Raw genomic sequence first — 22,193 nt, forward strand, 5'->3', positions numbered from 1 at the left:
CAGAAGGTTGTATCCAAGGCACGACCGTATGACTGACGCGCATTTGGCATTAACAAATGCATGGTTGAGTTCACGCCCTTCTTCAGAAGATGACAGTGCAATCAATATCAATATTTGACACCAACCGCATTCTGCTGCTCCAGAAAGAATGAGAAATTCAATTCGATGGCGTGCGCTTTTATAAGCGACTAATATTTGTCACCACCCGCTTGCCGGTCGATGCGTATGGTGCAGCAAAAACCATACAAAAATGAAATCATCGCCTGCTGCGCTGTGGCACTGGTAAGTCTGCTTGCTACTGGTCGATTTAGTTTCCACTAAATCATCCGTTTAACTACAATGATCGGATGAACAATGAAGGCTAGATTGTTGCATGCCAACTTTTATATGTGACTAATGACAGTTATACTTCCGGTGGGCGTGTGGTTATGCACTCGAGCGAACAAAGCAACAACAGCAACTACAAATCGTTTAAAAAGTCGAATCTTTTGTATGCTTGAGTGTTTGGAATCTTTATTGCTGTCGTTTTACTCCATTCTCGATTTTTTGGAATGCCACCCTACTAAAGTAAGACGTTATTCAACGTCAAAAATTTGGCTGAAAATCAACCTTCTGGGACTTAGCCGTCTGGGCAACCGAAGGCTAAATATGGAATATTCTGAAGCTGGTTTCTGGTCATTTTTACAACTCGTTCCAAACTGGATGTAAACTACTTCAGTGTTCATTAGATATCTCAAAGTTGATTTTCATTAGGGTGGTTTATTTTTTTTTTTACTAGTGTGGTTACAAAAACAATGAAAAAGAAATTTATTGTTATTGAATAGGAAAAAGCAATCATAGAAGGAAAACTATGTCATTAACGTTGCGTTACTCGTGCCATGACTAGGAATATTTTGTGAATGGAAAATTTGAATTTCTAAAATTTCATGGTTTTCGTAGTTACCATCACCCTTACGGAAACTAGTTGATCCATCTTTGTGGTACAACAAGCATAAGATGTCAAGTAGGTAAATAAATATGAGCATTTCTCCTACTGAACCACTTCAAATTAAATGTTAATTGTGCTTAGAACCACCCTAATGAACGCCAAGTTTGAGATACCTAAGCACAACACATTAATTTACATCTGGTTTAGAACGAGTTGTGAGTCATTTTAGAAGTCAGTATTGAAATATTCCATATTAAGCCTTCAGTTGGTCCCAGATGGTCGATTTTCGGTCGAAAATTTTCTTTCGAGAAAACACCAGATCCTCGACGTGTTTTATGCATTTTAAAGTCATTTGGCATCGAAAAAAAAGTTTCGATTTCCCCAATTTCATGTACTCACACAATTACAACTTTGAGCGCTTTGAGGTACTCCTCATGTCCGATTGAGCTGAAATTTTGCACAGATGATTTTTTTTTGGGCCAATGAACAAAATGTACATGGTCGATTTGCGAAATTCGATATGACCCTTTCCGCTGTCACCCTAGCGGAGTAACTTCACTGTTTTCGTCATCACCATTAGAGTTCGACTTATAGAGCTGTCCTTTTTTTCTGCTGGGTTATGGGCTACTATGATTGATGCTGCATGATTAGTTTTATCATTGCGTGTGATGGTACCCCTACCTATTTTTGTTCTTTTTTTTTTAATTCAAACGTTATGTTTGATTTTATTTAACAAGTTCTACCTAAACCCAACCCCCTTAAACCTACAAGAGAAACATTCTCTTTTTCGATTTTTCTTCTTGTCTTTCTTTAGCTTTGTTTTGTTTTAGCCAAGAAACGAAAATTTATCGCCACTTTTTCCACCTGCTTGTTTCGCTACCATGCGGTCGTCGTTGTTTCTTCCACGGGAAAGAAGGTGTCTAGTATCAGCAGTTTATTCCGGCTTTCACTTGAGCACGTTACAACATGTGCATAAATGTTTAGGCCGATCCGAAGCGACTTATAGATTTTGGGCACAAAGGTAAAATATTTCTTAGTTGACATTACCACTGGTGGATCTGGCCCAAGACTGCAATTCTCTAGAAGGTAAAAACCGCGGGATAAGTAAAGGTCAAAAAGCGAAGAACTGCGTGCACACTGACCTCCTGAACAACTCTGTCCGCATCTATCTAGGAAGTCGCATGAAAATAATTTATTTTAATTTAAATTTAATTTAAAACGTCTCATAAAATGGTCTATATTCAGTGAAGTAATTCCATGATGGTATCATGAGCAGAATTAGATTGGATCATTTCATTAGATTTTCTTCAGCTTTAGATTTAACCGTTTGAAATTATCCATATCAGAAATAAACTGCAGAAACTCTCAGAAGCCTGAAAATCCCATGAACGGTTAACAACACATATTGTAATATTCTATCAGTAAATCAATAAAAATCAAATCTCTTGTCATTCAGCTGTAAATTGTAACTCTTCCCCAGAAGCTACAAAAATCCCTTCACCAGCCTGAATGCACTTAACCTACAGCACCGGGGGAATGCCATACACGGTGTTGCATAGTGCACAGAGGGATTTTTCTTGGACCGGTCTGCAAATTACCCACCCTCAGCACCGGTCAGTGCCGGCAGCGGGAAAACATTCGCTCCATTCTGGCAGCACTTCCTATCGCACCTGATATAGCTACTAATTCTATTCTCCCAGCGATTGGCGCCGTCGTCATCACCGTCGCGACGCGGTGACGTCAACGCTAGGAGTATCCCCATTCGAGTACGGTAATTCTATATAACACTATCATCTATCAGAGCGCGAATCCAGTTATCACTCGGTAATCAGCGGTGGCACAAACCTTCCATCGGTGGTTGAGTCCTTCGGAGGACCTTCGTTTTCGCGTTTGTGCGGATGTAGAAGTGATGTTTTGTAGTTCCAACGGAATAATCCCGATCCAATTGCGCCAGTTTCAATAAGAACTAAGAGGTGGTTAAGTGTGACCGTTTGTGCGAATTTATTCGATAAACTCTCGTCGTCGCGGGTGCTAATTGACGATTGGCAAACATATGCCGCTTGAGAACAACACTCGCAAATCATTTGATAGTTCCAATCTGATCCAGTTGCTGAGCAGGTAGAACAAGCGTGCGCAGAAGATGATGAGTCGATCGGCAGAAAAAATCTGGGTCACGCTGATGGCTCTGGTGATACTCACCGCAGGTGAGCAAAAGTTATTAATCGATAAAAGCACTGCAGCACACGGTAGAAAGCGTTTTTATTTTCGATAGTTTTGGTCATAGAAAAAACCTATAGAAAAACACGAGTGAGGGGCACATACGATTGGTTACGGCAATAAAAGTGATTGTAAAACATAATAGTCAGTCATAATAATGAGCGCGGCAATGATGAGTGAAACCACGATCGATTCCCAGTGTAGTTTGTACTACGCATCCTGAAGTGGCTTTCGATAAGTAAATACTGTGCTAAAAGTACTTTGGCGTGTAAATCGCAAGTGCTAGTGGGTTGATACGAACCACTTCAACCGGTGGAGATAAGTTTAATTTCGCTGCTGATGTCGCGCGTGATGTTCAATCAATCGGGGCAAACATTGCCGGACTGTGCACGGAACGTGAAATGTAGATTTATCATGAAAAATTTTAGTTTCTGATAATTACGAGATCAATTTTATTTGCCCGAATTGTTCGGGATTAAAATATCGACTTCTCTCGGTGGCCTCGAGCCAAGAGACGGGCATTATTATTGCTACAAAATCGTAAAGAATCGACAACGACTGATAGTTATTGTATTATGAACTAGCAACGTGACTGTTTATACATTCATAAAGATTTCCGCGACATCATGTTTTTATCAATACGTTGTCTTGCACAAATAGAAAACCACAAGTTGGTACCAGTTTATTTCATATTCAAAAGTGTTTCGGACGACTCCGAAAGAATACTGAGCTGTTCCTGAAAACCTTTAAGAAGTGTTACGCGTTTCTACCGCTGATGAAAGTTTTTTTGATGACTGAATTCCATGTTCGATAGACACATGTTTTTCAGTTATTACGGACGGAAGTCCTTTACACTTGGATTAGATTGATGAACATGTTTGGACCAGAGATACCACATGTAGAGATTTATCTGTAAAATGCTGATATTCAGAGTTCGTGTGCAGAAAAAACTTTCCTTGAAAAAGTTAGAGAGTTAGAAGTTAGAGAGATCAAAAAGAAGATCCACATTCAAATGTTATCTTTAATAACTTAAAATAGAGAATGATCGAGGATTTAATTTGAACGTTGCATTTTTTTTTTCCTGTGTGGGCTCATCACTGCGACCAGAGACTAGATCTATTGTGATATTGCCCAAGTGTTTTCTGTACTCCGCACTTCATATTATTGGCAGTATCACTATTGATAGTAAGTGATACGCTTATTATTCATATCCGTGCTTGTGTGTAAATTTAACCTTTCCGTTTCAAACTTACTACTCTACTATACCGAGCCTCTGTCCCTCCTAACAATATCGCCTAATTACAATTCCCTGGAGAGAACTTTCATACGTTACTCACACCAGTTTTATTATAACAGGGACTTATTTTTGTTAGAAGGAGAGTCAACAGAGGTACTGTAGAACTTAGATTGAGGGAAAGGTACTTGGTGGGAAGCCTGAGAATAAACCCATGCTAAAGTCCTTTGGCAACCAAATGACCTGATTCTACTAAGATTCGAACCCACGACCATCCGCTTACCAAGGTGGACTCTGTAACCTTGCGGCTACGAAGCTCCCCGTTGCATGGTTGTAGCCAACATAACAAAAAGCCACAAAATTAGTCTGCTAGTATTACATTTATATCTAATGGATGGATGCGGCACTGGTATCTTGATCAGGTTCTACACCAAGTTTGCGTAAAAAAAAACAATACTCCTGAAAGTATACACCCAACGCAAACGGGGAACATTTTATTACTTTAGGGCAATTTTTTATTACTTATTGTGTCTTATGACTGCGCATTATACACAAATAGTAACAAACGAAAAGTAATAAAAATTATGACGGCCACACGCTTGTATGTGTTTCTGGAGGAGAACATACAGCCAAGCACCCACCGCAATGCATGTGTTAGCAAGACTTTACTCGCTGCATTTGTATTGATGCAACGATCAGATTCATTTTTGCTTCCCTTCATCCACACATAATGGGAATCTCACCCGTCAACCTCAAATGTCTAATTAGAAACACTTTCGTTTCGTCCCCCAATGTTTACATGAAATGGAAATATGTAATACTGTCTGACCAGAGTTGCCGAAGTTGCGAATATTGTCTGGATAGGCACGAGTATTGTATTTTCAAACAGGTGCAAATGAGTTTCCATGAACCAATGAGTATGTGTTTTAGATATCTTGCAGGAAAGCGAATGTTTTTGTTTTTCTCTAACGCAGTTTACAGATCGTGATGTCATTTAAAGACGCATTTCAAGTCTTTGAAATCATCAACGTTTGCCTACTCTATGACGGGGAAAATGCTGCTTGGCAGCTCTTGTCATATTTTTTCTCTACTCCGTATGCGAACTAATACACGCACACCGGATGAATTGGAGATTGAAGAAACTTGTAACATGTGCTACATATGCGACGGTGTGTGATTTATTTTTTTGCTTGAGATGGAAAGTAAGCAGTTTTCGACAGAAAAAATCTTGCATGTGGTTGAAACGACCATTATTAGATAGTCGTACTCCCGTAACACGTGCTAAATTTATGTCAGTATGTGTTGTTACTTGACTGGGGAAGAATTTTATTGCCTTTAAAGTAATAGGTTTGTTACCCAAAAGGCAATTTTGCGCTATTGCTTCTAAAGTAATAAGGAAAAGTTTTGCGTGTAATCATGTCCTCACATCAACATATTTAGATTATGGGCCATAAAATTAAAATAAAATATCATGATAGAATAGTAAAGTCACAGTTGAATCAGTTCAATGCGAATCTTTCGTGTTTGCATTTGATTGCGGTTCGCAAACGTCTTTTAAAATTATTACAAAACCGCACGCATGACCTTGATCGGCATTCTATCCCAGATCTTCACCAAACGGTTCTAAAAAAGTTCAAAGTCATATGTTTCACTTCACTGAATCCTGCCGAAAGCAGAAACTTTCTTTTCCAAAAAAAATTCTTGGCACATTGATGACGTATTATGGACATTGATGACGTATTATGGATAATAATCTTTGTAGATTTTAACGCCTCTGTCGATGGTTAGCAGTGGTAACTTTTATTTGTTGTATATTGCTCCCAAAACAATGGTTTTGCTGAAGAGTTCTGGAATCCTTACACTCCTCTTTTATCGGCTGTAATATTACGAAAACATGCTCCATATACACGATCATTTTGCTAGAACTAGATAATTTTTAGTCTGAGAAAAATATGCGATCAGCAGCGTCCGTGAATGTTTTGTTTCTTTAAAGTTCCGTATCCTAGGTCATTTTTCATTCTTTTATGCATAGCGTTATGATTCCTGTTCATTACATGAGCTATTTTTCTTGCCGTCCGAGCTAGGGTTCGTCAGATACGCTCTTTAATTGCTTTGATCAACGCTGCAGTCCTGCTTAAATTCAGATATGATAGCATGTTGCTTATTACAGGAAGATAAAAAGACATCAAACCCGACCATCTCTAGTAGGAGACTGAACCACTGCGATCATTATTTGATCTATTGTGGTATGTCCCAACTTACTCCAAGTGCTTACGAGCAGATTCATCACTATTTAGCGAGTTGATGTTCTTGCCACATTGCACATTTATCCCAGTTAGGAAACGCACTCCGTAAGAAGTTCACTACCTCCCCTGTACTTTCACTCCAAATATCGGTAGATTCTACGTGTCCACACAACCTGCATAAAATCGGCATTCACAGAGTAGATTCCGATGTTTCGCTTTTGATGCCACAAAGGCGACATCATCATCAGCCTAGCTTCTTGAGATGATACTTGCTCGGACTTGCCCTGTGATTAGACCTGTGAATATCATCGGATCTTTCTTAATAAGCCTGAGAACAACGAGGCTCTTCTCGCATTTTGGCGCCATGATTTTTTTCGATTGTCGTAACCCGCTTGTGCTAAGCCAGTTTGCGTATATGGTTGCTCTCTGCCATTCATTGAGTTCTGGTTTCAAAAAACTCGGTGAGACCCCACTAAAATTCTGGGCCAGCAAAGTTAGTTAACGACCTTCGTCTGGCTAATGATTCAGCCTCCTCATTTCCTTCGATTCAGTGACCAGAAACTCAGTATAAATTAACCAGGGAAAAAAATATTTATTTCGGTCGTCTGAATCCCGCTCCCGCGGAATCGATCATTTTAGAACCATCTGTGTAGAAACGAAGTGAACCGTCATGAATTCTGGGCCCACCTTGTTCTCAACTTTCCCGTTCTGTCTCTTGTTTTCTAGAGGGAATTTCAAATTTTGCTTTTTTTTTCACCCAATCCTCGCTTCTTTTTATTAGGTTATTTATTTGGAAATCTTTCAGAATTCTTAAAATGTACCGTCGGATTTCCATCTTTTAGATAAGCCTGTCGATTAAGCCTTAGAGTGCTTTTTTCCGGTTCTAGTTACACCACCGCATGAAGTGGAAGAAGGTAAAGTAATGCTTCTAAGGCTTTCGATGGAGTATTTCTCATAGTTCCACCAATCTATGCGCAGGTCAATCTAGGATTTTACTAAGCTTAGCTTGAGTGTCGTTTTGGGCCACCAAACTAATGAGGCGTAGGTTATTTTTGTTCTAATTATTGTTATATATATATCCAGTTGGTTTGAGACCCCAGCTTTTTCCAATGGCTCCGCATATCCATAGAACGTTTGTAGCTTTGGTGATTGTTTGTTCGATTTGAGCATTTCAGTTTAGTTCCTGGTCTAGTACGATCCGCCAATATTTTGCTTCAATGAATAGCTTAATTTCGGTGCCTTCCAGTCACCGTGCAGGAAAAATGTATTTTCTTTTTCGAGTGAAGGGATCAAGAGTTGTTTTGGAGGGATTAACCTTCAACTCCTCTCGTCTGCACCATTGAACTGTAAGATTTAGTGCAGTTTGCATTCTGTTAGAGATAACGCAGTCGTGCTTTTATCTTATTAAAATCAGTATGTCATCTGCAAGAACAATAGCTTCGAAACCTTTTTCAGTTAGGCTTTGAATAAAGTCGTCCATGATTAATGACCACAACAAGGGAGGTAAAACCCCGCCTTGAGGGCATACTTTGGTGGTTTTTCTTGTTAGGGAATTACCCAAGTAACCAGTAAGCACTAAATCATTGCCCTACTACAATACTATATTTGATTACAGAATTCTGGATAAGAACTTATTCTGACCTAAATGCTTGTATATATTTGAAATAATGTTAAAAAGGCGAAACAGCGAGCTGATAAAATGCTGCAGGTGGCAACCATTGATAATGCTGATTTGGAGCACCCATGAGATTTCTCTTTTCTGACATGTGAGTTAAGCAAACAAACGAAAAAAATATTAGAACCTTAATTATTTGGTGTCTGGAACGAATGCAAAAAAATATTCAGGAGTAATACATATTGTTCATTTTGTGCATGTGTTCTTCCTCAACATCGTTTGGAATTCAACAGGGACTTTTCTTTTGATCTTCTGTTGTTGACGGTTTAGAAACCACGAGCCCAGGAGATGTAGATCCTGAATCCAACTCACTAGTTTGCAATTGTTTTGTATTGGGTATTTTCGGAAAGTTTCATGCTTTTATTTCCATTTACGTGGAGTATCCATGTTCCGTCTATTTTTAATTGACCACTCGATATCGCCCGTTGTCAGCACTTAAAAATGTAATACGTGTTCTATATGGGTCATGACCACGAAAAAGCACAAACTTGGACACGACCTACACAGATTCTGCTCAAAGTTAGGAGAATTATTCATCTACCGTCACTTTGGAAAAATCCCAAATTTGGTGTCGATTGGAATACCCCCCGCTTTGTGGGACCCCCCTGCTTATTGCAAAGTGCAAAGCATTTTTTGTTCAAAATCTCTTTTTTCTTTTTCTTACAATTCATAGACGTTAGATGTCCGAAAAATACTGATAGATGATTTTTGAAGAAAATAAACCAAGGAATCCAGAAAAAATGCAAGTTTTGACCGGAAGTGTTGCCAGATAAATTATTTTTGTATTTGAAAACTAAATTTACATTTTTCAGCAAATGCAGCCATTTTGATTTTAAATTTGATTTTTTCATCGTGTTCCTTGGAAAATTTCACATAAGAAACAACTATCATCCCGAGATAATATGAGCCAATCTCGAGATATAACATTTTTACGAAAAAAGTTGTAAACTTCGTAATTATTTTTTTTTACAATTTATAGATGTAAGACACCCCAAAAATAGTGATAGATGATTTTTTGAAGAAAATAAACCAAGAAATCCAGAAAAAAATATTTTTTTTGACCGGAAGTGTTGCCAGATGGATTATTTTTGTAATTTAAAACTAAATTTACATTTTTCGGCAAATGCATCCATTTTAATTTTAAATTTGATAATTTCATCGTGTTCCTTGGAAAATCTCACATAAGAAACAACTATCAGCCCGAGGTAATATGAGCCAATCTCGAGATATAGCATTTTTACGAAAATAGTTCTGAATTTCGTAATCAATTTTTCGTAAAAATGTTATTTCTTAAGATTGGCTCATATTACCACGGCGTGATAAGTGCTTCTTACGTGAAATTTCCCGAGAAATACGATGAAACCATTAAATTCAAAACAAAATTAGCTGCATTGAGCATGAGCCTGAGCATGATTGACCGCCCGCGGTTGCTACTCCGTTATTGCCAGATCAGCTGTAATTACACAAAGAACCAACAGATGATGTTTGGGACCAACATGCGTCCTCAATGTGTAAAAACAGGTGACCTAAATCTTTATATTAGGCAATACCAGCGCCGGCCGCATCCGAATGCAGGTCAAAGAAGGAGTTTGTATAGAAATATGTTGACGTGATACTCGCTTTATTGGATGCCGAGAACACCTCTGCACTTCCACGAGAAATCACTGGGATGTTGGATAAAGGGGAAGGTATACAGCAGGGTTCGTTTTGGTATACGATGCGCTAATGTCGGGTTCTTCAGAACAAGTGCCGCGTCTACAAGTTTATTACATCCGCCACGATATTCATAATGTGATTCGAACTTATTTAGTTTGACAATGTAACACCGCAACAATAAAACGTACGCGAGGATACAGGATTTTTGACTAAACCGAGACAACTTAAAATTACCGTATATCTCCACGTAAGGTGATGCTCTTTATACCTAAAACTATTGCGCGTTGTTGATCCATCTGAAGATAATGCGACCTCATGGAAGGTACCGACGCGGGGGTTGAAATGATATTTATCGACTCAACGAAATCTACTTCGATTTCCGATGTAATAATTTAGATGCAACGCGCGAGCAGTCTCCGACTTAACGTTGATGAAGATAAGAGAGATATGATGAAATATCTGGGTTCACTTCGCGAAATCACCACACGCCGGAAGTCCATATATCAGCAAAACTCGCCCGGGCTGAATACGCGTTTACACCGAAGCGTTACGAACAACCGCTTTAATCCCCCCGGCCGACACATACGCGCAGGAACTTGGCGTTTACGTCGATTATCTCTTAACAATGTACGCCTAATACGCCTAATAAATATAAAAATTGGCAATGTTCCATGCATCCAAAGCCTCAACAATTTAATAAAAGCAAATATACATATAAGCCTGAATATATTTTTAAATATATTGACAAAGTGCCGAACTAGTCATAAATATAACAAATTATGTAAAACAACTGGTCAAAAGCTAGAACAATCAAAAAATCAAAGCATATGATTCCTGAGAAACACATACTCCAAACTCCACAAACCACACTAACACTTTGTGGACAAAAATAAAACTTGTTACTGAAACCCTGCGGAAAAAAATACCGCGCACACAATTTCAACGATGAAATCAAAATCTCTTTGTATCTGTTTTCTCACATAAAGTAAAACAAGAAACAAGCATCAAAATATCACTTTACAATACAGACAAGACAAAACGTATACTTAGCTTTCATCTCTTCATTTTCCAGTTGTTTTCATCGTTTTTGGACTTTCTTCAAATGGAAGTACAGTGGCAACATGCGTGTATGCCTTCACACACTCGTTTAATCCATACAACATTTTATTCGTTGAAAAGAGATAGCACATAAACACTGTAAAAAACATGCATGGTTTTGATCTTATTGGCAAATTTTCACTTCAAGTTTAATTAGATACAAGCCAAATATAATTTGCACTATGCCAATGAATAAATCCCTAATGAGCATTCAATCACTATAAAACACTCTCCTTATTGTATGTAATAACACCACACACTCCACACTTTCAAACCGTCGCCAAGACAGCGATAGAAAAAAAAACAAGAAAAAATAAACACTTTGGTGAATCTAAAAAGCAACGCAATAATATTCAATTTTCACAATTAAATTCACTTTTTTCTGTGGAACTTCACACTTTTCGCACTCAGCACATTTCAATAGAACACCTGTATATATGTTTAACAATTCTTTAGGTGTAAAATAACCGAAAATCACCAAACAATGTGATGATTTCAAAGCAGGAACCAGCTGGCCAATCTTGATCACGGCCTCGCACAACCATCCGCGAACTTTTCCAAGAAAAAACAATTTTAAATTTAGAAAATAAACTCACTCCGCGATAACATCTATAACGAACATGCACAACTAAATTAAACAACTTTTCTTCCGATATAACATGCGAGCGAAAAATTTTTGCGTCCGATTTCGGTCATGGCTTGCTTCGACCTCCTCAAAACAAAATTAGCTGCATTGGCCGAAAAATGCAAATTTTATTTTAAAATACAAAAATAATCTATCTGGCAACACTTCCGGTCAAAAACAATATTTTTTCTGGATTTCTTGGTTCATTTTCTTTAAAATTCAACAATCACTATTTCTCGGGTGTCTTACGTCTATAAATTATAAAACAAAATAATTACGAAGTTTACAACTTTTTTCGTAAAAATGTTATATCTCGAGATTGGCTCATACAGGGTGTCCGCAAATTATCCGTACATACTTTGACAGCATGCCTCTGCACAAACAAACGGATTCAACTAACCATACCTGCATGGTATAATATCTTGATCTATTAACTTTATACGCAGTACGTTTGGTACAGTTGTGATTTCAAATTCCTGCAAAATGAAGCCGAATGAGTTGCGCGGAGCTGTTGTTGAACTGTTTCGTCAGGAAAAAAATGTGTCAGTGATTGCGAAGACCTTGAATATGGCGAAATCTACTGTGAGTGATACAATAAAACGATTCCAAGAGCGTTCCAACGCTAGATGATCGCACCAGAGAGGAAAATAACGCACAGTTCGGACTCCAAAAATGCGCGAGACAATCCAATAACGAATCAAGCGAAAATGTACAATATTCATCCGAAATTTGGCGAAAATCTTTAAAAATTTCGAAAACATCCGTTGCTGCCATCGTCCATGATGATTTGAAGCTTCAGTCATATAAACTATGCAAAAACCACTATTTGACACTATGAAAGCAAACCGGTTGAGAAAAGCTATGGTTATTCTGAACCAATTGTCCGAGGGCCGCTTTTGATCAGTGCTGTTTACCGATGAAAAAATTTTTACTATCGAGCAGCATCACAATCACCATTATGATCGGCAGTTGTTTCCTGCTACTTCCCAAAATCGAAAAAGTATTTCAAGGAGTCATCATCCCGCTTCTGTCATGGTTTGGGCTGGAATAACTCACACCGGTAAAACCCATTTGATCTTTATCGAAAAAGGGGTAAAAGTGAACCAAACAGTGTATCAGAAGCTACTGACTGACTCAGTAGCTCCCTGGGCAGCACAGCATTTCGGCAATAATGACTGGATTTTTCAGCAAGACTGGGCACCGGCTCATGGGACAAAAAAGACTATTAGTCTTTGTGAACGCCTTTTTCCGAGCTTTTTTAGGAAAGAAGAATTGCCCTCCATCTCACCGGATTTGAACTCGATGGACTATTCGGCTTGGTCCATCTTGGAGTCAAGAGCCTGCAGAACACCCCATAAATCAATAGAACATCAAAAATCATCTCTTCTAAAGGCTTGGGAGGAAATAACTGCAGAAGACCTTGCGGCCATCGTGGATAACTTCCCGAAACGTTTAAAGACGTGTGTCTCAGCACGGGGTGGCCATTTTGAAATGAACAAATAACGCTTGTTTCTTGTAAACATATTCATATAATATACTATGTATGTTGATTTTCAAGTCGTCAATAAAGGTTAATTCTAACACTGTTTTGTTGTACGGATAATATCCGGACACCCTGTATTACCTCGGGATGATAGTTGTTTCTTATGTGAAATTTTCCAAGGAACACGATGAAATTATCAAATTTAAAACAAAAATGGCTGCATTTGCCGAAAAATGTAAATTTAGTTTTCAAATACAAAAATAATTTATCTGGCAACACTTCCGGTCAAAACTTCTATTTTTTCTGGATTCCTTGGTTTATTTTCTTCAAAAATCATCTATCAGTATTTTTCGGACATCTTACGTCTATGAATTGTAAGAAAAAGAAAAAAGAGATTTTTGACAAAAATTGCGTGACTTTGCAATAAAGAGGGGCGTCATAGAGAGCGGGGGGTCCTCCAATCGATACCAAAATTGGGATTTTTCCAAAGAGACAGTGATGAATAATTCCCCCCACTTTGAGCAAAATCTGTGATGGTCGTGCCCACGTGGCATGTACACTTCGTATGGAATGACCCATATGCATTTAAAACACTACATCGTAGCACCTACGGTAGCCCGTTAAGCTCATGTTTTGCTCTCAGTAATGCTAGTTTAGCATAATGCCCTAAACATAGAAAAACATGATATAACGCTATTTGGCATTACAAAGGCTGAATTAGTGCTAATAAAATGCTATCTCCTAATGCTTATGATTACTTGGGGAACCCACTTTATTGTGTTCCTGCCCATGCCATGCCTTTCCATGGCTATCTGCATTGAGTTGAGTGATGTATTATCAAATGCTCTCTCAATGTCAAGAAAAGCTGCTAAGGAAATTTCATTGGCTTTAATGGATTTTTAGATTTCACCCACAAACATTCGCAGCGCGTCAGTGGCTGATATATTGTTTTTATAAGAAAATTAACATTTGCTCAATGAATTGGTTATCTTATACAGTAAGATTCTTTTTTACACGTTTTTTTTACGCGGGTTGCTTTTCTTAATTAGGTACTTCGTGAGACTTCCACACAAACATTTTTATTTATATACATATTTTTTTTTTTTAATAGGGGGGGGATGTTTTGTGATGAATTAATTATCTACTATATAAAAATGGAATTCCGTAACGCTTGATCTTATTGATATTATTCCCTCAGTCTCTGAGGTGTGCAGTAATCATCATCATCTTGAATCGTTCTAAATCAAAAATAATAAGCGATGACATGTAGATTTTTTAACATGAAAATGTTCGCTGATGTTCAGGAAAGATATTTGAGAAAAAATAATAGGTATGTAATTACTAAAACTTGAGAAATTATCCACAAAACTACGTAAAACATGCAAAACTATGACTTTCTGTGCTAAATTTGACTCTAAATCAAAATTCAAAGCGATGACATATGATTCTTTTTTCACTAAAATGTTTGTTGATGTTTAGGAAAGGCATTTAAGAAAAAATAATTAGTATCTGATCACTAAAACTTGAGATATTATTTACAAAACTACGTAAAACATGCAAAATTATGACTTTTTATACTTAATTCGTCTCCAAATCAAAATTCAAAGCGATGACATGTGATTTTTTTTTCATTCAAATGTTCGTTGATGTTTAAGAAAGACATTTGAGAAAAAATAATAGGTATCTAATTACTAAAACTTGAGAAATTATTCACGAAACTGCGTAAAACATGCAAAATTATGACTTTCTGTGCTAAATTTGCCTCTAAATCAAAATTCAAAGCGATGACACATGATTCTTTTTCCACTAAAATGTTTGTTAATGTTCAGGAAAGACATTTGAGGAAAAATAATTAGTATCTGATCACTAAAACTTGAGATATTATCCACAAAACTACGTAAAACATGCAAAATTATGACTTTTTATACAATTCATCTCCAAAGCAAAATTCAAAGCGATGACATGTGATTCTGTTTGTTATTAAAATGTTCGTTGATGTTTAAGAAAGACATTTGAGAAAAAATAACAGGTATCTGAGTACGAAAACTCGAGATATTATTCACAAAACTACGTGAAACATGCAAAATTATGGCTTTTATGTTGAATTTGCCTCTAAATCAAAACTCGAAGCAGTGATCTATGATGTTTACTATAATAAAATGTTCGTTGTGTTTAGGAAAGATATTTGAGGGAAAAATAATAGGTATCTGATTATTTGAAATTTAAATATTTTCCACAAAACCACATGAAAAATGCAAAACCATAATTTTTAGGCTCAGTTTGTCTCTAAATCATAATTCAAAGCGATGACACGTGATTTTTTTCAATAAAATGTTCGTTGATATTGAATGACATTCGAGATAAAAAATAGTTATCTGGTAACTGAAAATAGAGATATTATTCATAAAACTAAGTAAAACATACAATATCATGAATATTTTGGCTCAATTTTTCTCAAAGCTACGATATATGATTTTTTAATATATGAGTATGAGTGATATATGAGTAAAAATAACAGATTTTTGGTTACTGAAAATTGAGATATTATTCACAACACTACGTTAAACAAGCAAAATCATGAATATTTGAACTCAATTCGCCTTTATATCTAAATTCAAAGCTATAATATGTAATTGTTCTTCACTGAAATGTTTGTTAATGTTCAGGAAAGACATTTGAGGAATAATAATAGGTATCTCATTGCTAAGAGTTATATATTACTTTAAAAACTACGTATGTTTGAAGATGATTTTCTGCATACAGAAAAACACATTAAAATACTCTTTTTAAAATTTATATATATTATACATTTAATGCATGCAAAATTTTGACTTTTTGATCATGAGCTCAATTCGCCTGTTAATTAATTTTTTTTTTTCAATAAAATGTTCGTTGTTCCTTCAACATCTGCAAATATTTTCTTGCAGAAAAATTTATGTTTTAATTTGGTGCGAGTCGAGCAGAAAAAAAATACATTTCTGATGTTTTCGTAGTTTTACGAATAGTAACACATTGCGGAATTCGAAATATTTTTTTACTTTTACCAAAACTAGATCTTGGCACATTTGGCTGAAGTAAAGGTCGCATTTCATTGGTTTAATTTATTTTTTTTTATTTCTACGTAGTTATGTGGATTAAAACGTTAACTTTTTCTCAGACGTGTTCCTTGGACATCAACAAACATTTTCGTTATAAAAATTCACATGTTATCTCTTTATATATGATTATAGAGGAGAACTAAGCATGTCACGCTAAATTCTTCTTACTTTGATTTCTTTCTTCTAAAAGTTACATAAAAAGATGTTTTACTGTGAACGATTGACGAATATCCGGTTATCACCCGAGTGTGGTATATTCGGAACTCGGATGACCCCACATAACATTTTCCAAAATAACGACTTATGGTTTAAGGAAAATAATCTAAAGTGGTATTTGGCCAACCATTTCAATACGTCCGAAACTTCCGAACTCCATACGTCATTTTGAAATCCGAAATGGCGACTTACAGTTTCTGTAAAACATCCCCAAATCACAAAATTCAATCCAATATTGGTATTTCCGTTCTGTGCGTTCTCAAAATGTTTAAGTACTTAAAGTGATGTTGGACGTATAAGATGTGAAATATTTTTGAAGTGCTAATAATGCAATGAATTATAAAAAATGATTCCTAATTTTGAAACTTTTGATCCCGAGCATCGCCGGGAACGTTCAACTAGTTTACTAATATTTATTCAGAATTTTTATTATGTGTTCTGCCACAAACGATGACTTATCAACACTATTACATATATTATAAGCTTTATTTCATTAAAAAATTGTAATTGCTTTCGCAGTTAAATACATACTAAATAATTTAATAATAAATTAGACAATTAAATTAATCTTCTCAAAAGCTCCATTTTCCGAGGCTGCCCATCACCGTTTCGGTTACACTAAACCAGAGCAGCGTCGCTGGGCAAGGGCGCATCAAAGTTGCGCGGGAAGACATCAATCACCGATCGCCATTTCGAACAACAGGGTAAGTGAACCGAAACTAGGAAATTAATGTTGCAAGAATCATAACAAAACAATCTTGTCGTAGGCCATTCCACTGAATATGCCAGCCATTGAACTGGTCGGATACAACAATCTTCTTCCAGGACCAATTACCTTACATAACAATGGACACTCGGGTAAGTTTAAGACTGATCTCTGCAACACTGACAAATATCACCAGTAATCGTTTGTTTCCAGTTTCGCTCGATATCCCAAAATCTGAACGGGGCACCCATCCTTACATTTTCGGAGGTAAAATGCTGAACGAGTACGAACTGGAGGGGTTGCACTTTCACTGGGGGGATAAAAACAACCGCGGGTCGGAGCACGTGCTAAACGATATCAGGTAGGATGTTTCACTAACATGAAAGATGTTTCACTAACATGAAATAATGACCTGTTTCAGATATCCCCTTGAAATGCACATCATCCATCGCAATAAGAAGTACAAGACCGTTGCCGAAGCACTGGGATATTCCGACGGTTTAACGGTGCTCGGATTCTTGTATCAGGTCACCGAGCACGAGAGTCCCGAGATAGCCCACTTGCTGCGAAGCTTTCCCATGATCGAGGAATTTAACAATCAGGTTCAGCTGAATTTTACATTCACTCTCAACTCGATTCTCGGTGATTTGGATCTGACACGGTTCTACACGTACAAAGGCTCGTTGACGACACCACCCTGTTCCGAGGCAGTTACCTGGGTTCTCTTCCCAGACCTGCTCAGCATATCTATCATGCAAATTCGTCGGTTTCGAATGGTATTGAAAACTCTACTACCGAACATCATTTTAGTAATAACGTTTCTTAATTCGGTTTCAGCTTGATACTAGCTTACAGGGAGTTCCGATGGTCGATAACTTCCGAGCACTACAACCAGTGGGTAATCGGCGGATTTTCGTTCGAAAAGTGAACTCACGCAACACGGCACTAAGTGAGCTGACGAGCGATATCGACTATACGCGATGGGAATGGGTCCACTAACAATGCAGAAAAGTTGTTAGATAATGAACTGTTAAAGCTACAACTCATGTAAAGTAATAAAAGATCACAGCTTAATTCAATAAGCACGAACTAAACTAGTTGGTATTGTTAGAGTAAGTGTAAACGTGTTCGCATAAAAGTTAAAAATATTACATGTAGATACTAGCTGATTGAAATATTCTTAGATTGTAACAATTTTCTCAAGCAATAGAACAGTTAAATTCTTAAAAAATAAATGATTTATTTTGAATTGATATAGGGCAGTAATTTGTAAAATCGAATAGATTAGAACATGAATTTTATTCAAACAAAATGGATCGAATTTATTCAACATCGAATAAGAAACATTGTTTGTTTTCTCTGAAGGGTTTTGTTCTTATCACTAGGTTCGTCATTATTAACAAGCCATAGAACCTTAAAACGTAGTTAAACAAAATATAGAAAACCTAAAAAGTAACGAGAGCTGAGCACAGCAAAATCATTTTATCGTAAAAATATAACAACAAATGCGAAAAAAACATATGGTCCTTCAAATGTGAGAAGTTTTGCGTTTGTCCTTTACCTGTAAGAAGAAAAAACACAAACGTCTCAACAAATTCAATTCCGTGTTCTACTCTACTAAGGAAACAGAACTTTGCAAAATCTTCCTCTGCAACCTGCTTTTCAAACCGGGCGAACACTCACCGAACGTTTCATCTCTTGACAGGTGTGCTTCACCGGTGTCTCGCGGAACTTCTTTTTACAAAACTGACACACAAATTGCGTGTCGTGGATTTTACGATGCATATCCAGATGATCCTGGGAGCGGAACGTTTTCTTGCAAATTTTACAAACAAGCAGATTATCTATGTTAAAAGCCGACGACAGGATCTCGATAGCCAACCGTTCACTCTTCTTGTGACTCGCAGAGGATCGCTTCTTTTTTGCTCCCAAAGACGGCTGATCGTTCTGTGAGTTTTGTGAAGACGTTTTCGTTGCAGACGCAGTGTGAGTTTCGTAGTTTCGTCCTTCGATCGGAATGGAGTTCCGCGTCCTCTCTTTTCTAGTATCTCTACTAGAGCCGTGGTTTTTATTGGTTTTCATAAACATGCTCGCATCCGCACAGTTTTGTCGATGGAGCGTCAGTGACAGAGGGGACATGAAAATCTTACAACAGAACGGGCACTGGATCGATTCCGTATTACCAGGAAGTTTACATTTAGAAACATCTTTCGATCCAGATTCCAACTGAATGGAAAGCGCAGCGGAATCGGACTCTTCCTCGGAGCTATCCAAGATTTCAATCGACTCCACCGGTTGACCAATGACTCGCTTGTTCTTTGGCACCGTCTGAACACGATATTGCGTGACCCGCTTATTCACGGTTGGATAGCGATCCGCCGACGGACACTTGCTAACGCTTGAATCGATAACGGCCGAACGGGGAATTGCTCGCCGAATCGGACGAAGCTGTTGGGGTTCTTTCTTAACTTTTCCATCGGAATCTAGAAAAAGGAATCAGTGCAATAAATAGTATCGTGAAATAGATTTTTGGTATTCGTAGTTTGAAGCACCGCGTTACTCAAAGTCACTTGTTTTATCACTCACCTAGAGCTACATATAAAACTATGTATATAGAACCGTAACAATTATTAAATTAGAATCGAATTCATATAAACCATAACTGTTCAAATACGTCATCTTTCATCGAAAATTTTTTTCCACAATAGTTTCAATAATGTCATTAACCGTTACAACTCGACTGCAAGAGCACTCACCTTTAATCGTTACGGTCACAAAATCATTCGGGCTACGAGCTCGCGACTGCTGCACCTTTCGGGGTGCCTCCTGGCAGAAACTGGCACTTGTTGAGAGGGACGTCTCCTTGAAAATCACATCGCACTGGGCGAGAGATTGCAACTTTTGCTTTCGTGGTTGCTTACTGACCAACGAAATCGTTGGAACTTCGATTCGTGTGGAGTCGATCTGACTAAAACGGTGTCGTAGCGGTGCCTCGACCGGAAAATCATCAAGAGGCTCTTGTTTGATGATCGGCATAGGAAAATGTTTGGGAAGCGGAAGGCTATCCGTTTCAGCACTGGAAGCGATCGTTCGCTTAGGAGCTTTGATTACAACAGAAGATATTGCACGGTTATTAGAGCTACTTGTTCGGAACGTAGTTGATGGGTTTGTGCTTAGAACTTGTGTGAGCGTGACATTCTGATTGCTGTTGGCTAACCTTTCAATTTTGTTAGCCACTGAAGGACTTACATTCACCAGCTGAGTCGACTGTAGTAGTTCAGAGATGGGTCTGTATGGAATTGGGCTTCTTATGCTTCTTGGGTTCGGAACAGAAGATTGAAGTTTCGGATGTTTCTGGATGGTGATATGCTCATAGTATTTAGCTTTGAATTTGGATCCATTACCATCTATCATATCCACGCATCGAAATCCTCGCTCCTTGTCGCGCTTTAGAATATCCAACTAAAAATTTTCCACTGGTTAAACCGAACTTTATGAATAGATTGCTTACCTTTGGTACGCCACGACCATCGTGTTGCAAACTGTCCTTCAAAAGTACGCTCATGTAACATGGATCTTCTGTTGATGAAATTTTCGTGAGTTCTTCCATTAATCGACTGCCTGGACGAGTCCCCGTAGAAACATTTTTCACTTGTGGAAAAAACTTTTCCATTTCCGCTACCAACTGCTGCTCAAACTCGGTCATCGATTGATTACCGGCCACAGGATATTGACATAGAGCAAGTCCCTCACCGGCCTGCAGTTCATCTTCCATCCGGAACACATCATCCACCACTTGCTGTGGTATTCCATTTTCCGAAAAATACATATCTTGCTGCTGGGGTTCTTCTAAACCCGGTTCGTAAGAATCAAAGCACATACTAGAGTTTAACTGCATGTACAGATCGCTGCCTGGTTCGATCACCTGAAACGGTCCATCAAACACTGGAAACGAGTCAACCGACTGGTTGAAATAAACCAACGGGTGTGTTTCATTGATGGCAGCTAATGCATCCATGGTGACAAATTGAATATCATTCGTAGCGGGACTCGCTGTATAACTGAAAATCTGCTTATTTGTTTGCTTCCGGTTCAACAACGATGGCAACGAAGGATACCGCTTGCTACGGATCATGTTTCATAGGAGTAACCACGGTAACACACTGTGTTATGAGAAAGAACGGCAAACAATACGATACTTAAGTCAACACCTTCCGACTAGAGATAGCAAACTAGAACTTACCTTGTGTAACTGTTAAACATTACTCTTGTCGATTTTTATGGCTTTGGTTCGGAAGCAAACACGATCATGAAACGCGGATTTTATACAAAAGTTGCGTATTTTGGTATACAAATCACAAATTCACCATCGCCATGTGCACTGCACCACAGATGCCAGATGTTTTTGATAAATGTCTGCAACTGCTCGAAAAACCGAAAACATGTGCTCGAAATCTGAACAAAATCTATCCGTAACCTGAAAAAATTTCGCTCGCGCAGGCAAAAGTCTGTGAAAATCTGCACACATTTTAAGAAAATCTGCGCAAATATAAGGAGACTCTGACAAAAATCTGCAGAAACCGTGGAAAAACTGCAAATATCTGCAAATCAATAAATATCTGCACACGGACTCCAGAAATCTGCGTTTTGCAGACAAATCTGCACATTTGGTATCCCTGCACTTAGGATTGTTCGATCTTGGACCGATCTTCAAAAAATCTATTTTTTACACCCCGATTTTCGATTTTTTGGATCGATTTTTTAGCTTTGAAAAGATCGAAAAGATCGTTATTTTTTCGATCCGATCTTGTCGATCTCTTGAAAATTTTTTTTAGCGTGCAGCAGTTTTTCGGGTGAAAATGCCTTCATGACCCATTGAAAAATGGGAACTACCATTTCTAATGGCATTCGCTCATTGACAGAGATGTACGTTAAAACCCAAAAGTACGTGTGTTTTGCTGGTACTAACACAGACAAAAGTCTCTTTCTTTCCCACCTGTATATGTCTTAT

The 22,193-nt window shown here is 37.7% G+C and overlaps 3 protein-coding genes across 4 annotated transcripts in view; 1 reads left to right on the top strand and 2 right to left on the bottom strand.

Annotated features, from left to right (window-relative positions):
* The window catches only part of LOC129729600 (mucin-2), a 92,597-nt gene that overhangs the window by 53,686 nt on the left and 16,718 nt on the right, over positions 1-22,193 (bottom strand). The gene's annotated exons all lie outside the window — the stretch shown is intronic.
* Positions 2,757-18,913, top strand: LOC129729602 (carbonic anhydrase 7). Its single transcript, XM_055688301.1, has 6 exons — positions 2,757-3,132; positions 17,056-17,180; positions 17,244-17,334; positions 17,396-17,543; positions 17,604-17,958; positions 18,020-18,913. The coding sequence occupies exons 1-6, from the start codon at positions 3,069-3,071 to the stop codon at positions 18,179-18,181; spliced, it is 945 nt and encodes a 314-aa protein (XP_055544276.1). The 5' UTR covers positions 2,757-3,068; the 3' UTR covers positions 18,182-18,913.
* On the bottom strand, positions 18,479-21,584 carry LOC129729601 (uncharacterized). The gene is made up of 5 exons (XM_055688300.1): positions 21,426-21,584; positions 20,694-21,345; positions 19,939-20,644; positions 18,866-19,665; positions 18,479-18,743 (listed from the first exon to the last, which is right to left on the bottom strand). Exons 2-5 carry the CDS (start codon positions 21,315-21,317, stop codon positions 18,711-18,713), a joined length of 2,163 nt encoding a protein of 720 aa, XP_055544275.1. The 5' UTR covers positions 21,318-21,345; positions 21,426-21,584; the 3' UTR covers positions 18,479-18,710.

Source organism: Wyeomyia smithii, chromosome 3, assembly GCF_029784165.1.
Source record: "Wyeomyia smithii strain HCP4-BCI-WySm-NY-G18 chromosome 3, ASM2978416v1, whole genome shotgun sequence".
Lineage (NCBI taxonomy): Eukaryota > Metazoa > Arthropoda > Insecta > Diptera > Culicidae > Wyeomyia > Wyeomyia smithii.

Coding starts and splice junctions, on each gene's coding strand:
- LOC129729602 (XM_055688301.1), top strand. CDS start 3,069: ATGATGAGTCGATCGGCAGAAAAAATCTGGGTCACGCTGATGGCTCTG. Junction 17,544..17,603: donor CACGTGCTAAACGATATCAG/GTAGGATGTTTC, acceptor GACCTGTTTCAG/ATATCCCCTTGAAATGCACA. Junction 17,959..18,019: donor AAATTCGTCGGTTTCGAATG/GTATTGAAAACT, acceptor ATTCGGTTTCAG/CTTGATACTAGCTTACAGGG.
- LOC129729601 (XM_055688300.1), bottom strand. CDS start 21,317: ATGATCCGTAGCAAGCGGTATCCTTCGTTGCCATCGTTGTTGAACCGG. Junction 20,645..20,693: donor ATGGTCGTGGCGTACCAAAG/GTAAGCAATCTA, acceptor GAAAATTTTTAG/TTGGATATTCTAAAGCGCGA. Junction 19,666..19,938: donor TGTGACCGTAACGATTAAAG/GTGAGTGCTCTT, acceptor TCCTTTTTCTAG/ATTCCGATGGAAAAGTTAAG.